This window comes from Impatiens glandulifera, chromosome 4 (genome assembly GCF_907164915.1).
Source record: "Impatiens glandulifera chromosome 4, dImpGla2.1, whole genome shotgun sequence".
NCBI classification, from domain to species: domain Eukaryota; kingdom Viridiplantae; phylum Streptophyta; class Magnoliopsida; order Ericales; family Balsaminaceae; genus Impatiens; species Impatiens glandulifera.
In genome coordinates this window covers 51,034,579-51,050,236 of record NC_061865.1, presented here as the reverse complement: position 1 = coordinate 51,050,236, position 15,658 = coordinate 51,034,579, and the positions used below count along the sequence as shown (strand labels likewise).

Here is a 15,658-nt window from a genome sequence, read left to right as displayed (position 1 = left end):
TCATCATTTATTAGTAACTTATTTAAGTCTCAAATTGTGATTAATCATCTAAAAAAACTTATTCTAAAAACATTTATAATAAATAAGTGGCCAATGCCATCTATACAATTATCTGTCTATTTCACAATTCATTTTGGGTAAAATAATGGGCTACTTTACTTCTTTGTTTCAAATTATAAACTTATTCATTCATTGAATGGTCAATCATGTTCTATTTCATTCACTTTACTAACTATAATCTTTTTTCTAAAGTTACCAATTGTGACATTTTCGTGTTAAATGAAGTAAACCCATAAATATATTTAAAGAAAATGAAATGGGATCATATTTAAGTATCACAATTTGAAACCGCAAAGCGGTAACCAAATCGAATTGCGAAAGTTTCTTTCCAATTTAACCCGTAATTGACATATTGAGATGATATTTGTGTTCTCGCTCTGAAGTCTGAACAGTACCCAACAGAAATTCCTCGAAACCAAACCGGGATGGTAGTAAAATAGTACCCTACAGAAATTATCCGAAACCGAACTGGGATGGTAGTAAAATAATTCGTAAAATAATCCCCGAAGTAAAAACGGAACAAAAATGATAAAAATCCATTGACATCCTAGTCATGTTGGATCTAAAGCTGAATCTTGAAATTCCAACCAGCACCACCAGTTTTTATTTAATCCAATCTTCAAGAAAGATGAGAGTATTTTTGGGTATTATTGTTTCAGCATCACACCCACTTCACGTGAAATACAGCCATGATTTTCTCTCTCTATTCTTTATTTATACAGTAGAGAGAGAGACTCACAGTTTCTCATCAAAGAAGAAGGAAGAACACATTAATAAATACTGTCATTACTTACCAGTAATCAAATATCTTCATCTTCTTCTTCCATTTTCTTCAAACTTCAACCTGACCCACCAAAACAGACCTATCATACCATCATATTTATTCATATTTGCAGAATCACAATGAATCTATCATGACCCCCATTGAAGAAGATGAAGTCCTCCACTAGCATCATCATTCTGTTCTTCATCTTCATCTTCACCACATTACTCATTTCTTCAATCTCCTCAAACGATGCCAACACTCTCTTATCTCTCAAATCAGAAATCGACACCCAAAACAATCTCAAATGGCAAGGAACAGATCCATGTAAATGGCAAGGAATCAAACAATGCTTAAACGGAAGAGTAACAAAACTCATCCTCGAAAACTTCAACCTCACCAATGATCTAAACTCCACCATTCTAAACCAACTAGATCAACTCCGTGTCCTAAGCTTCAAACAAAACTTCCTCACCGGTCAAATTCCAGATCTCTCAAACCTACAAAATCTCAAATCAATCTATCTCAACAACAACAACTTCACCGGCGAATTCCCTACCTCTCTTTCCCTTCTCCACCGTCTCAAAGTAATAGTCCTATCTAATAACAAAATCTCCGGCCAAATCCCGATCTCCCTTCTCAATCTCCCGCGCTTATACATCCTATACCTAGATAACAACAAGTTCACAAACAACATTCCACCTCTCAACCAAACTAGCTTAAGATTCTTCAATGTATCAAATAACCGTCTCACCGGTCAGATCCCGCTCACTCCCGCCTTGATTAGATTCTCTAACTCCTCCTTCTCAGGTAACACAGATCTCTGCGGCGAACAGATCGATTCACAATGCGGATTAACTTCACCTTCTCCTTCTCCAAACCCTAGTTATACGCAATTGAAGGAAAACAAGAAGAAGAATCGATTGAGTCAAAGGCAGATAGTAGCAGTCGTCTCCGGTAGCGTCGGCGGATTCGCGTTAATCCTCGTTTGTTTGATGATTCTGTGTATTGTGTGTAAGAGAGGCGGGAAGGCTGGATCGAGAACGGTTACCGCCGCCGTGAAAGAAGAGGAGGGAGCAGGGAGCAGCGGCGCCGGCGCCGCTGCTAAGTTATCATGGGAAGACGCCGCCGGAGAAGACGCCGGAGGAATGGGAAAACTGGTATTTATAAACGGAGATGGTGAAGAGGGAATGAATTACAGTCTTGAAGATCTTTTGAAAGCGTCGGCGGAGACGTTGGGAAGAGGGACGGTAGGGAGTACTTATAAGGCGGTTATGGAATCCGGCTATATTGTTACGGTGAAGCGTTTGAGGGACGCGCGGTATCCGCGAGTGGAGGAATTTAGAAGACAAATGGATATATTGGGTAGGTTAAGGCATCCGAACCTAGTTCCTATCCGAGCCTATTTTCAAGCTAAGGAAGAACGTTTGCTTGTTTATGATTATTTTCCTAACGGAAGCCTTTTCTCTCTCATTCACGGTAACGATTCTTTCTCTCTCTTGTTTTTTTATTTTTTTTTATTCTGGTGGGGCCCGGTTTAAGATCTATTAATTATTTTTATTAAATTTAATAGTACTAATAATTTAGGGTTTATTTTTTTATTATTTTTTTGGGGTGGTTGATGGGATGAACACGTGAGGTGCTACTTAGCCACTTAGGGTAAACTTAACTTTAGTGATTATTTTAATTTATTAAAATTAATTATATTAGAAATAAAAATATGATTTTATACCAACAATATTTGAATTTTATTTTCGGGTTTTCTTTTCAAATACGGTTTTCGATTTAATTTTTGGGTTGAGATTTTAACTCAAAAATCAAACCGAAAACTATATTATCTTTTATTATTTATTTTAATTAAATATTATATAATATATTAAAATTTTGATTTTCAAGAAAATAAAATTCGAATTCAGTTTGATTTTATTAGAATTTATTCAAATTTGATTAGTAAAAACTAAAATTGAGAAACTCAAATAACTAAAAAAATTGAATAGACTAACGTTTCTATAGGAATTGTTAGAGAGAAACAAAATTGACATCTATATATGTCTTTTTTATATATTATTTGAAATAAATTAATATTTTTGATAATTAATAAAATGATATTTCTTAAAGTTGACCTAAATAAAGGAATTTTTAAAAATCAGTTTATTTCTATATAAATAAACCTTTCAAGAAGTGGACTGTATTCTTATTACTTTTTGTAGTATTTGTATTTGAGTGACAGCTCATGCCTACTTTTATGCATAAAATTGTCTCTAGCTAAATTTAAATCTGTACTAATTTCTTTCTAAAATTAGTATAATTAAAATAATTCATATTTTTATTATTTTTTAATTTTAGAAAGTTAGGATTGTGTCACATTCATTTAACTTGTGTTTAGTTGTTATAAGATTGAATAATTTTGTTATATAAGATATAAATGATAGTTTCAATTTCCTATTTTATATAAAAATAATAATATTTTGAATCATTGTGGTATTTTGATAAACATAATAAATGTTCATCATTTGTTTGTTTTCAACTTATTTTTTAGATAATTTTGAATGATAGGAATACAATTATTTGTTATTTCGTGATGGGAACTATAATTTTTGCATATCATTGTAACATAGTTTTTGATTATTTTAGTGTGAATCGAACTTAAAACTTTTATTCGATCAGGGTCGAGAGGTTCGGGTGGAGGAAAGCCTCTTCACTGGACATCATGCTTGAAAATAGCTGAAGATGTAGCTGCCGGTTTACTATATATCCACCAAAACCCGGGCCTCACCCACGGCAACTTAAAATCCTCAAATGTCCTTCTTGGACCCGACTTCGAATCCTGCCTAACTGACTACGGTCTAGTCTCATCCCTCATGAGAAACCCGGAGTCAACCCACGACGAATCGAGCGCCTCCTCCCTATTCTATAGAGCACCCGAATGTCGCATAATCACCAAACCACCCGCCACCCAACAAGCAGACGTTTACAGCTTTGGAGTTCTTGTTCTCGAACTCCTCACGGGCAAGACCCCGTTTCAAGACCTTGTTCAGGAACACGGATCGGATATCCCAAGATGGGTCCGATCCGTTAGGGAGGATGAGACTGAGTCAGACGATGGACCGCCTTCGGAAGATAAATTGAATGCTTTGTTGAACATTGCAATGGCGTGTGTAGCCGTTGTGCCCGAGAATAGGCCGGTTGTTAGGGACGTGTTGAGGATGGTTAGGGAGGCGAGAGCCGAGGCTCATGTTTCGTCGAATAGTAGCGATCATTCGCCCGGGAGGTGGTCCGATACGGTTCAAAGTTTACCGAGGGAAGAACATGCAGGCATATAGTTCATTTCATGTGTATAATTTATATTATATGTTGTGTTTGTTTGTTTTATCTTATGAGGTTTTTGAAGGAAACAAATTAGGGTTGATTCATTTTATATTGAAGTAAACTTTTATCATCTCTTTATATTGAACCAATACATGTCATCCAATGGTATATTCTAGTGAAAAATTGATTCATAATGAAAGTTATTTTGGAATATTTTATATATTTCATGTTCTAATTCTGTATTTTTATGATACATAATATGACAAAACAAAAAAAACATTATTTAGGACAGCACAATCCTTTTTCCTCGTTAAAAAGAGGAAAATCGAACATGTGAAGTTGAAAATTAAAAAAAAAAAAACTTGTTTTCTCGAAGATTTTCTGGTAATGTCAGATCAGCCAGCCCGATTACTATAACTACTACTACCAAAAATCGTTGCAAGAACAAATACCATTGACAAACTTATGATAGGAAACTCCGTCTCGAACTATAATTTTGCGCTCATAAACTCTTGAAATAGCCTTAACAACAAGATGGGAATCATCGCAGATTCGTCTGTTATTAACAACATGAATCCTCTCATCACCATTTGTCATTACCACCAGCCCTAACGCAATAGCAAGCTTTTCGCTACAATCAAACACACTTTCCGGTTTCATTTTCTCAACCATCTCGCCCATTTTCGCTTCAATCTCCTTCATTTTCGGATGCGAGTTTTCCTCGCCCGCCTCGAAAACATGCACTTCTCCGTTAACATAAATCATGCTGCTTCTTCTCCCGATTATCGGTTCTTTCATTACTTCTCTCAATTTCTCCACTTCCTCCGATTTTCCTCCCTTTGCGTATATTTTCGTCAACAATTCATACCACCTTCCATTTTCCGGTTCCATTTCAACTAACATTTTCCCAATCTTCTCCCCCAAACCTAAATTTTCATGCATCAAGCAAGAATTCAACAGTGCTCCCCAAACCTTAGCATTCGGTTTGATCGTCATCGAGTTGATTAATTCTTCAGCCTCGGTTATCATCCCCGCCTTCCCCAATATATTAACCACACAAACATAATGATCTACAATAGGGTCGATTCCATAAATCGACTTCATGTATTTCAGATACTTCACCCCCTTCTCAATCGATTTCCCCTCGTTCAAGAACGAATTCAACATATTGACAAAGGTTACATGATTTGGATTTACTTTACGTCTCTGCATTTTACGAAAAAGTCTAACAGAATCCTCCGCTTGGCCGTGCAAGGCGAATGCAGAAATCATGGCGTTCCAATTGGATAATACTTTCGATTCTATATTCTCGAAAACAGATAAAGCCAAAGCGATCTGTCCGCATTGAGCGTACATATCGATTAATGAGTTTCCTATTAAGGCGTTTATCGGTATCGAATTGGTATTAATGTAAGTATGTATCTGTTTACCAAAATCAAGAGCTCCTATATTAGCACAAGCAATTATAGAACAAGAGAGAACATACTCATTCATCTTGAATTGTTCTTGTTTATGCATCATGAGATTGATTTCCATAGCTTCCTTTTTCCATTCATCTCCTTTATTATAACCATCAATCATTGCACCATATGAAACAATATCTCTTTCAGGCATTTCATCGAACATCTTCCGTGCATCTTCAATCATACCACATTTCACTAAACCACTGATAATCGCATTCCATGTTTCAACATTCTTTTCCTCTGTATGATTAAACAAATCCTTAGCTGCTTCAACATCACCACATTTCATATACCCATCAATCATAGCATTCAAACAAACAATATCCAATTTCCCACCGCAATAAAGAACATTTCTTGCATCAATCGGTTTCCCAAACGAAGCATACATATGAATCCCAGAACTTTTTATATGCCTATCTCCTCCAAGACCATGTTTCACTACATGGGCATGAATTTGCATCCCTGTTTTAACATCTTGCAAGTCTGAACAAGCTTTAAGCAAATCAGGGTAAGTGAACTTATTCATATTCGCGTCAACAGAAACCATAGATTGATACAAAGATAAAGCCTTGTTCTGTCGATTGTTGTGTAAACAACCTTTGATTAAAGCATTGAAGACGAACACATTTGGGTTGGCGATTTGATTGAAGACTTTGAAGGATGAAGTGAAGGTTTTGAAATCTGGGATTGCGTAACATTTGAGTAATGTTCCGGCGACGTAATGGTCTTTGATTTGATTGTTTTTGAGAATGAAGGCGTGAGCTTGTTTGAGATTTTGAAGAGAAATTGTACACTTTGTATTGAGGAGTTTCAAAATAGCTTTGTTAGGACGTTTGGATACGACTGGTGAAGGTTCTAGCGACGGATTTGGGATCGTGACGAGCGGGAGCGGAGGCGGCTCCATGAAAGTCATGGCCGCCATTTTTCTTCTTCTTTGCGAAGAAAGTAAAGGTTTAGAGAGAAATCAAAAGAAATGGGTTTAGGTTTTTTTTTTTTTTTTTGGTTAAATGTATAAAATTATAAATAAAATAATAATTTAAAATATTTTTTTATTAAACAAATATATAAATTTCAAATTTATAAGTAATAGACATTGAATAATAATGAGTTAATTTTTTTTTTCTTATTCCACGTAAGTGTGAATGAATAAAGGGGAAATTTGAGGAGACTACCCCGCTGATAGGCCTAATAGCGGATAATGCAAATGTAAAAGAAAAAACGTTGGTGATCTATTTTACTGTTTTTGGACGATTTTGCTCATGTCGGAGGTTGCGTGACGCAACCGAAATCGAGATATTTTTTTTTCGTGTGACGCGATTACGTGACGCAACTGGGGTTATATGACGCAACTGAGCCATTTTCTTCCAAAAAAAAATTATAATTAAAATTTTTTGAAAAATAAAAAAATAAAAAATTGTTACGTGACGCAATAGAGACATTTTCGTCAGAAAAAAAAGAAGGTCATCAGCACTATCCGCTATTAGGCCTGAAATAATTCAATTGAATAAAAACAAATTACTTAATAAATCTAATATTCACACCAATTAAAATTATATTTTAATATTTTAAGTTAATATATTTGTTAATTTTTAGTATAGATCAACATTCATTTCAAAATACTTTTAATTAAGACAAGTTAAATTATTGAAGATATTTTTTTTATAATATTAAAATTTTATATTTGAAATTACATTTATAAATGAAATATTTCTAGTTTCAATATTTTAAGTTGAGGTGGACTAGTTTTCAAATAAAAAGAAAATTTAAATTTATGAATGAAATTTAAATGCTCACCAAAGTTAATTTAATTTTTGTTTGCTAAGAAACAAAAAAAATATTTGAATGAATTCCAGTATATTATTTTTAAATATAAGCTTTTTAGGTTCATATTTATCATAAACTATTTTATTAATTAAAATACCTCATATGTCCCCCTCTATATAACTTGGAGATTCAATACTAAAAAGATGTTTACAAATGTCATATATGAAAAATAAGGATAACAAATATTTTTAGGCTACTTTTAAGTTATAAATTTGAAATAATAAATATTAACATTTATCTGCAACATGATTATCTTAAGTTAATACTTTATAATATCCACTAATATATACACTAGATGAGGAAAAATTTTTATTTTGAGAGGCGACAGGTTAACGAGTAATATTAACCTGACATTATTTAGTAATTCGGATCAAAATCTCTTAACTTATTTTATTTATTTGTAATTGACATGAATCCGACCCAACTTGAACCTAACCCGATTTATCCCAATTAATTATTATCACATATTTTTATTTCATATTACAATAAGAAAAATTCTACAAAAGAAAATGATTAAGTAGAAAATGACAAACACAAAACTCTACAAAAGAAAATTGAAAACAAGTCGATATAATTTTGACATAAACCCAAAAATACGTTACCCTAACTTGATTTTTTCGTGTTCGGGTAGTGTTTTCATGTCGGATAAAAATTTGCCTGCCCTACTGTACAACAGATTTGGAGAATGTGGATGAAGCTAGAAAGTGCGTTTTGCAGTCAAGAAACAGAACAAGAGGAGAAATCAAAAATTAAACAAAGATGAGAAAATAAAATTGAAAAGAGAGCAACATTGAATATCTTCTCGGAACATTTCTGACATATAAAATGAACGTCTTTACTTTTATTTTAGTAAATGATTTTGAATGTGAAATGAAAGACGTAAGCCCCTTAGACGTGAAGTTTGGAGAAAAACACCATAATCAATATGAAATAGATGAGACACTTAGTTTTTCAGTTACCAACATTATGATTCTAACCCTAACCTATACTTGTATACTACTCAGTACATCTATTAGGGTTTATATATACCCCTAATTTCATATATAAGTGGGGGCATAAATTATTATATAAAATGCTCCTATGACCTTGTAGTAAATAATAACTCATGACAATCTTTTACTTCAAGATGAAACCATGTTTTCTTCTCTTGATATTTTTGAGACTATGCACTTGAAACATGTAATTACCAGGTTGTATCTCGATTCTGAAATACGACTTTCGTGTTGACTATGGATATAATTATCTAACTTGTCGGTAACGTGCCCTCATCTGATTGGTTCATCAAAACCCTAATAGATGTATTGCATCATATACTAACAAAAAAACAAAATCCATATAATAACATGTATATTCCATTTTTCAACACAATGGAGGACAGAAACAGATAACCGCAATTACCTGTATTATAGAACTTTCTAAAAGGATCTCAAGGATTGAAAAGAGTAGAACCACCCATGTTTACGGAAATAAGCAGCGCTAGACTTGTGATTACAGCAAGCCAAACCAAGGGAGACCCTACAAAAATCAATAGTTCTTTATCCACAACACAAAGAAGAAGCTTAAAGTATAATAATACCTCTAGATTCTTCAGAAGGAATTGAAGCCGACGATTCAAGACTAAGATCACGTGACTTAGAATTAGACACCTTAGAGACGACATTTTTATCATCTTCATAAGATTTTCCAGTTTCAGATGACACAATCCCCTGGAATTCTTTGCTAACAAGCAAAGCAGCTAAAACATCCATGAACAATTCTTTATCTGCTTCACTTGAGTTTCTTCTCCAATTCCTTTCATCTGATTCATCTGAATCAGATAACTCATCATCTGTATCCATATATTTTTCCTCGGCTTTTTCGTCTTCTTCATCCTCTACATAAGCTTTATATGTTAGTCGAAGAAGTATTTCTCCAGCAGACCCTTTTCCAAATAGTCCCCATCCACCACGAAGAACCACAATCCTGTCTGTTGGAACTGTATCTTTAAGAGATGCAATATCAACCTAGATATCAAGGGAGAAGATAGTTAAGCCAAGTTCAAATCATCAACTAACATACCAAACATTTTAAATATTAAATACTTTGCCATGTAACCCAAAATAATCCCATTATAATCTACTTCTATTTTTATCATCAAACAAGGTCTTTTCAAAAAATCTCAGTTAAAAAAACAAAAACTACATAAAACAATTTCTTGGTGAAAAAATGGCTATCATATTGAGTAAGATGAGATTACAACTATATCATATAAATGGTGGCAAGAGCATATCAAGTTGATCATGTTCATGAATGAAGGGTGCATGACATTGAAAATCCACAATTAACTTTAACAAATCTTGGATCAGCTGGGGCAACATCAATAATATTGTGGACGACTGGTAGTCCATCCCCTCGTCTGGTGGTGGATGATCTGGAAAGAAAGGAACAGAAGAACCTTTCAAGAGAGAAGTTTTGGCACCCAAAGAAATAAAGAGTTTATGCTCCATACGTTTGCCTCTATTCGAAAGACGGTTTTTTGTACGAGAATTTTTTGACCTTATCAGCATTTAGCTCATAGTTTTGTCTTTCGCTTTGCTTTGTGTTCCCTCCCTCATTTGTAACCATTGAACACTTTTTGCGCTCTTCTTTTCTATGAAAATTACCTTTTTTTTTAAAAAAAATGTTTAACAAATCTTGGGCCAAATTTACCTCTCCAGTACCAACAGTAAAATCCGTGAATCCAAGGGAATCCTTGACTTGTATATACAACTTCTGTTTTCTAGGGCTTGTAACTAGCATATAGAAATCCTGCCAGTAAGACAACATCATTATCGTCAGTTCTAAATCTTCTGCCACATGTAAATAAAATACAGATGATTATTTTGCAAGAAAAGAAGAAAAGAGGAACAATGAGTACATGTCCAGAAAATCACCTGGTTCCAAATTGGTTTGCCTGGAGGGCCAATTACAGTGGTTTGACTGTTTTTTTTACTACGTATAAGTTGATCTCCGAGGCTTAAGATAACATATGGATCAGTTTTTCCTGGACACAATATAAACAGTGAGCATAATTTTAAGGAAATATACAATCAATGAATTCTTCTAAAAGTATGGATCAGTTTTTCCTGGACACAATATAAACAGTGAGCATAATTTTAAGGAAATATACAATCAATGAATTCTTCTAAAAGTAGGGGAATACAGAATATAAATTGTTAATGAAATGAATTTTACCGGAGAAAATATAAGAAAGGTTCCTAGCATCAACAAGAGTGACTGACAGTTCTCCAACAGAATCCTCGTTCCCCTCTATAAGTTCTCCAGTTTTGACGTCTTTTGGGACAAGACCAACTGCTTTTCCCTTCTGGAAATCTAGAACAATCTTCTTTGGACGTACAAAAAGTCTTGGCAAATCCTCTGTGAGAAGTTTGGTCAAGAACCTGAGACATCAGAGTTGACATTTTACTGAGGAGTTAATGGCAAAATCTTTTTTGTTTTTGAAAGAAGGTCAACTTTTATAGAAAGATCATTAGTTGCAACAATACAAAGGCCTTGTTTGATCTAGGGTTATTTGAATAACAAGTGGTTATTTCAAAATAACCTTGTTTGATGTAGATTATTAAAAATCATATTATTTGGATAAAAAGACATTAGGGTATAAATATATAATGAAGAAATTATAGTGTATCTTGGTTGATGATTTGAATGATGTGATTGATGAGTAGATTGTTGAATGGATAGTTGGTTATTTGAATTTAATCTCAATACCACACATCAAACAATGACTAAGTAGATGCAAGCTATTCAAATAAGGTTCAAATAGGAAAGGAGGGGATAACTAAGAAAGTAAATCTTGAAGCCTTAGACTCTTTTTCGTGTTAACCATAAATATATTATGCTACTGTGTGTGGTTTCGAAAACATGTCAATTTATATTTATTAGCAATTAGGCAGATGAGACTAATAAAATATTAGCACTTTGAGAAGAATTTGAAAGAAATGACAAGGAGAGAAATCACTTACATGGAAAGAACAGGAATCGCTGCACCCATGCATGACAACACAAAACAAAAAGAAGCATTAGAACCCATAGACACTCATTTTGCGATTTTAGCCTTACAGAATGTATATATGCACAACTTAAAATTACCAAAAGGTTTTCCAACTGCAATAATGATTTGAACAAGAAGCAAAGCCATTGTAAAATTTTATGCAGAAGAACCATTTTTATCTCCTTAAACTTGTTTCCTGCTTCAATTGTGATTTGGTTAAAGAAAATCACTAATTTCAGGACTTCCTAGTATGTTGTACTCATAGTGTCAATTTAAATAGCGGTAAGATAAGTTTGACAACACAACTTATCACTTGTTATAAATAATTAAGTGTTTATTTCAATTAAGTTCATTTGATAACTGTTATTTAAAATCACTTAATTATTTACATTCAATTCAAATTAATCTAAATAAGATAAAATAAACTTTTTGACTTAACTCAGTAATATAGTAAGAGCGTACAAACCGATAACTTTAACCCCCTTGAAATGAATCAAATTACATCACTATAAGAGTAAAACAGTCTTTTACCATACTTTCCCCACATTAGTTCCACATTTATCAAATCAACTTATATATGTGATGGTTTATTCAACATTTAGTTTTCATACACTTCACTCACTTAAAATTCATTATTCACATTCAACACTTAATTTCAGTTTTATCAAAAAGCACCATATATCAGTATATACCCTACATTCTATAAGCTTCTCCCAATTGATATACAAGAATTATGGTGTATACTATATACCCTAAAAAAATCAAATGGAATGCATCACATGAGCTTGATGTAACGTATGAATGCAGATGGATAGCTCAAAATCTAGGATCATTAAACTAAAACATACCCATTATGTTGAATAAACGAAATGGTGACAACTCAAACTTTATCTTTGGAAGTGAGACAAAGGCCCATGAAGCAGCTCCTACCCAAGGCTCTGAAGGTATTAATCTTAATTTTACCCACAGTTCACCATCAATGTCGAAATCTCGCACTCCAACTGGTACCACAATGGGAATAACACTAAATTTCAGAGAAAGCTTTAACAACATACGACCACCCCCTGTATACCGAAGGCCTATTTGGTACCTTGATAAGAAAAATGAATGAATAGAGAATGTTAAAGACCATAAAATGTGGGATTATCGGAAGAGGCAATGAACATTATGCTGAAAAAGAAATTCTTTTTGTTTATTAGAGATAAACTCATTAGGGAATTGCCAGAAATTGATCCTAATTGATAAAAATCTCTCAAAATACCTAAAAGGACCTGATTATACTAAGAACATGTCTACTTTGCATAAAACAGGATTTAATCAGAAAAGAGAAGATTTATTTAGCCCTACTACTCGATTAGGTCCACTATGTCACCTGCAGACGACGAACATGATGATCCACTAAAAAGGAAATTCCATGACAAGAAGATTCACATTTTGGTTTTGCAGTTTTATCATGAATGTAGAGAAACTATTCCAATTCATTTGTCAACTATTCAATTCAAAATGCATTTACTGTGATACTTTCAAAAGCAAACCTAAGAAGCATGAGACACAATCAAAGAAACTAAGAAGAACCTTTATACAGTTCCCCATTTAATCACTTACTGCAGATCATTGACCCCACGAGAAGTTCTGCGCTCAACATTCCTAACCGACAACGGCTCGTCTCCCAAAGAAAACTGCATAATTTCAACTCTTTGCACATAATCAGGTTTCTTTAAATTATCAATTATAGGCTGAAGCAAGCCAATGATCCAGTTTTCAATCCCAGCTCTGTAAACCTTCCATAACTTACCCAAAACCATGTTCACCCATTCAACAGATTCTTTTCTCTGTAAATCCTTTTCAAGAAACAATGAGAAGCTTGTAGGCACTTGAGGCCAAGCACCAGGACGAATCTCACCATCAGACTTGTTCCTCCTTCTCTTCCTTAATGTCCAGATTTTGTCAAATACAACTCCAACAAAGAAGAAAAAGACAAATAATCCAATAACATTCCGATTGATTGGTGGTGAAGGAATAGGGTGTATAACCCCCAGTTGAGTTCTTAACTTATCAACTATAGGATCATCTTGGAAACTAGTGAAATTGTTTGAATGTTTAGAGAAGGATTGTTGGGATGAATTGTCTTTCTCCTCATTGGTGAATTCCAGGTTCAAATTACGATCTTGGCCATCAGTTGGCAGAGAGTTGTTCAAACGAACAACTCCAGACGATTTTTTCCTCTTCCTACCAGAATCGATTTTACATGGGAAGAATGAGAGAGGGGGGAAGGAAGAAAGTGAATTTGAAATCATCTATTTCTGACGAAAAGGTAAAGTTGATAGAGCTCAGGATGATCAGCATGAAAACTCACACTGATCGATAACAAAGTAAATGAACTAGTGGACATGAATTCTCGTCTAACAGGAGAAACCCTTAGGGGTATAAGTTGAAACCCAAATGGGTTCGAATAAGTGGAAACATTTGGATGGATAGAAACACATATGTAGGAGATGAGGAATTTAGATGATAAGACATACGTGAGGAAAGGGAGAAAGAAGGAGAGACTTATTCAAGGTCTCTGTAAGATTGTAATGGGGTATTATCTAAAGAGAGAGTAGACAAGAGAGTATTGTGCTTTCTATCGGCTTGAGTTGATACTAGAAATGGTGAGAGAGATAGAGAGATTCAACAGGGCAAGATAAGAATGGTGAATGAATGAATGGAAAGAGATTCTCTCTTCTCACCATAAATGAAGGCATTTTTTTAAGAGATTCTGAAGAAGAAGAAGATTCCAGATTGCGTACTTCATCAAATCTTCAGAAAGAAAGTGCAGAGGAAGGAATTTGGCAGACGTGGATAACAACCGCAGGTAGACGAGAGATGGTATGGTACTCGTATAATATTTCTTCATAGAAAATAGTAAAATAACTATTTTTTTTTCTTTTTTAAATGTATGCAATGTATGACTAATATGAGAATGAAAGGAAAATTTGAGCAAATGATCCTAAAAAGAGGCCTAAATGCATTTGGTGAGGGTGACTAATTTAAATATAGTTGGTGACCCTCTTTTTTTTTCTGACGAAAATGCCCCTATTGCGTCACGCATCCTCAGGTTGCGTGACGCAATTTTTTATTTTTTTATTTTTCAAAAAATTTTAATTATGAAATTTTTTGGACGAAAATGCCCCAGTTGCGTCACGCAACCCCCGTTGCGTTACGCAATCGCGTCACGCAACCCCAGGTGCGTCACGCAACCCCAGGTACGTCACGCAACCTCAGGTGCGTCACGCAATCCCAGGTGCGTCACGCAACCGCGAGACGGAAAAAAAAATATTTGAAAAAAAAAATAAAAAAATTCGGTTGCGTCACGCAACTGGAGTTGCGTTACGCAAGGGTGTAATTGTCATTAAAAAAAAAGAGGGTCACCAGCGCTATTTAAATTAGTCACCCTCACTTCCCTCAATTCAGCCTATTTTTAGGGTCAAATGCTCAAATTCACCCGAATGAAAGAATGAATCCATTAAACAATAAAACATAACAAGATAAAAAGTGTCTAAAACTTCAAAAACTAGCTAGAACCCAAAATTATAAAGAAAAATATTAGTTTATATGAATTATTATATTTAAATTTGACGGTTAGTTTCTCCTTTATTGAGACATTGAGATATGATCAAGGTACCACAACACTAACGGTTTTAACTATAACATATTTTATATCGTTCGTCTGATTTCAACCTGGTATTGAGACATTAGGAATACTTTCGTTTGACTCAAATATAAGATTTTTATGCTTTTAATTATAACATATTTTAAGTAGTTGACATGACGAAGGATAAAACTGTAGATAAAATTTGTAAAATGTTTTGGATCGAGAATGACTCTGTCCCTCAAAAAGAGAGGAAGATTCGTAAGGAGAATATATATAAATGTCTGTGATAGGTCTTTTTTTATATTTTTTTAACCACCAATCACAATAGAGACCTCTAATCTTGTGAACTTACAATACTTTGTTACCGACCTCTTATTCCTCAACCACCCACCCCACCAATGTAGCTTAGTGATAAGAGTCGGCTTAAGAGATAAAAGGTCACGGGTTCAATTCAACCTGGAAGCGCGTTGAGTTTAAGCGGGGATCACCACCAATTCTAATTGACCTACATTACTTTCACATGTTTCTCTTATCCCTCGGCAAACCACCGCCAAATCTCAATCGACCTCTAATCT

General features: G+C 34.1%; 3 protein-coding genes across 6 annotated transcripts; 1 reads left to right on the top strand and 2 right to left on the bottom strand.

The window, feature by feature from the left end:
* Positions 1 to 704: 704 nt before the first annotated feature.
* On the top strand, positions 705 to 4,262 carry LOC124936370 (inactive leucine-rich repeat receptor-like serine/threonine-protein kinase At1g60630). The gene is made up of 2 exons (XM_047476865.1): positions 705 to 2,302; positions 3,491 to 4,262. Exons 1-2 carry the CDS (start codon positions 994 to 996, stop codon positions 4,144 to 4,146), a joined length of 1,965 nt encoding a protein of 654 aa, XP_047332821.1. The 5' UTR covers positions 705 to 993; the 3' UTR covers positions 4,147 to 4,262.
* A 293-nt stretch (positions 4,263 to 4,555) lies between these two features.
* On the bottom strand, positions 4,556 to 6,517 carry LOC124935346 (pentatricopeptide repeat-containing protein At5g06540-like). The gene has a single exon (XM_047475783.1). The coding sequence runs from the start codon at positions 6,515 to 6,517 to the stop codon at positions 4,556 to 4,558; it is 1,962 nt and encodes a 653-aa protein (XP_047331739.1).
* Positions 6,511 to 14,317, bottom strand: LOC124934269 (synaptotagmin-2-like). 4 transcript variants are annotated; one of them, XM_047474773.1, is made up of 9 exons: positions 13,055 to 14,317; positions 12,298 to 12,539; positions 11,421 to 11,439; positions 10,633 to 10,838; positions 10,332 to 10,441; positions 10,108 to 10,206; positions 8,996 to 9,422; positions 8,818 to 8,934; positions 6,511 to 6,524 (listed from the first exon to the last, which is right to left on the bottom strand). In XM_047474773.1, exons 1-8 carry the CDS (start codon positions 13,744 to 13,746, stop codon positions 8,846 to 8,848), a joined length of 1,884 nt encoding a protein of 627 aa, XP_047330729.1. In that variant the 5' UTR covers positions 13,747 to 14,317; the 3' UTR covers positions 6,511 to 6,524; positions 8,818 to 8,845. The 4 variants fall into 4 exon arrangements, with proteins under 4 accessions (XP_047330729.1, XP_047330728.1, XP_047330727.1 ...); XM_047474772.1 differs by lacking the exon at positions 6,511 to 6,524 and adding an exon at positions 8,656 to 8,708; XM_047474771.1 differs by lacking the exon at positions 6,511 to 6,524 and adding an exon at positions 8,697 to 8,732.
* Between the last annotated feature and the right edge of the window lie 1,341 nt (positions 14,318 to 15,658).

Bases quoted from the DNA above. Each gene is read 5' to 3' on its own strand.
- LOC124934269 (XM_047474773.1), bottom strand. From the start codon at position 13,746: ATGATTTCAAATTCACTTTCTTCCTTCCCCCCTCTCTCATTCTTCCCA. The intron at 12,540-13,054 runs GTAAGTGATTAA...TTTCTTATCAAG, and splicing joins CGTGGGGTCAATGATCTGCA to GTACCAAATAGGCCTTCGGT. The intron at 10,207-10,331 runs GTGATTTTCTGG...TCTTACTGGCAG, and splicing joins GCAAACCAATTTGGAACCAG to GATTTCTATATGCTAGTTAC.
- LOC124936370 (XM_047476865.1), top strand. From the start codon at position 994: ATGAAGTCCTCCACTAGCATCATCATTCTGTTCTTCATCTTCATCTTC. The intron at 2,303-3,490 runs GTAACGATTCTT...TTATTCGATCAG, and splicing joins CCTTTTCTCTCTCATTCACG to GGTCGAGAGGTTCGGGTGGA.
- LOC124935346 (XM_047475783.1), bottom strand. From the start codon at position 6,517: ATGGCGGCCATGACTTTCATGGAGCCGCCTCCGCTCCCGCTCGTCACG.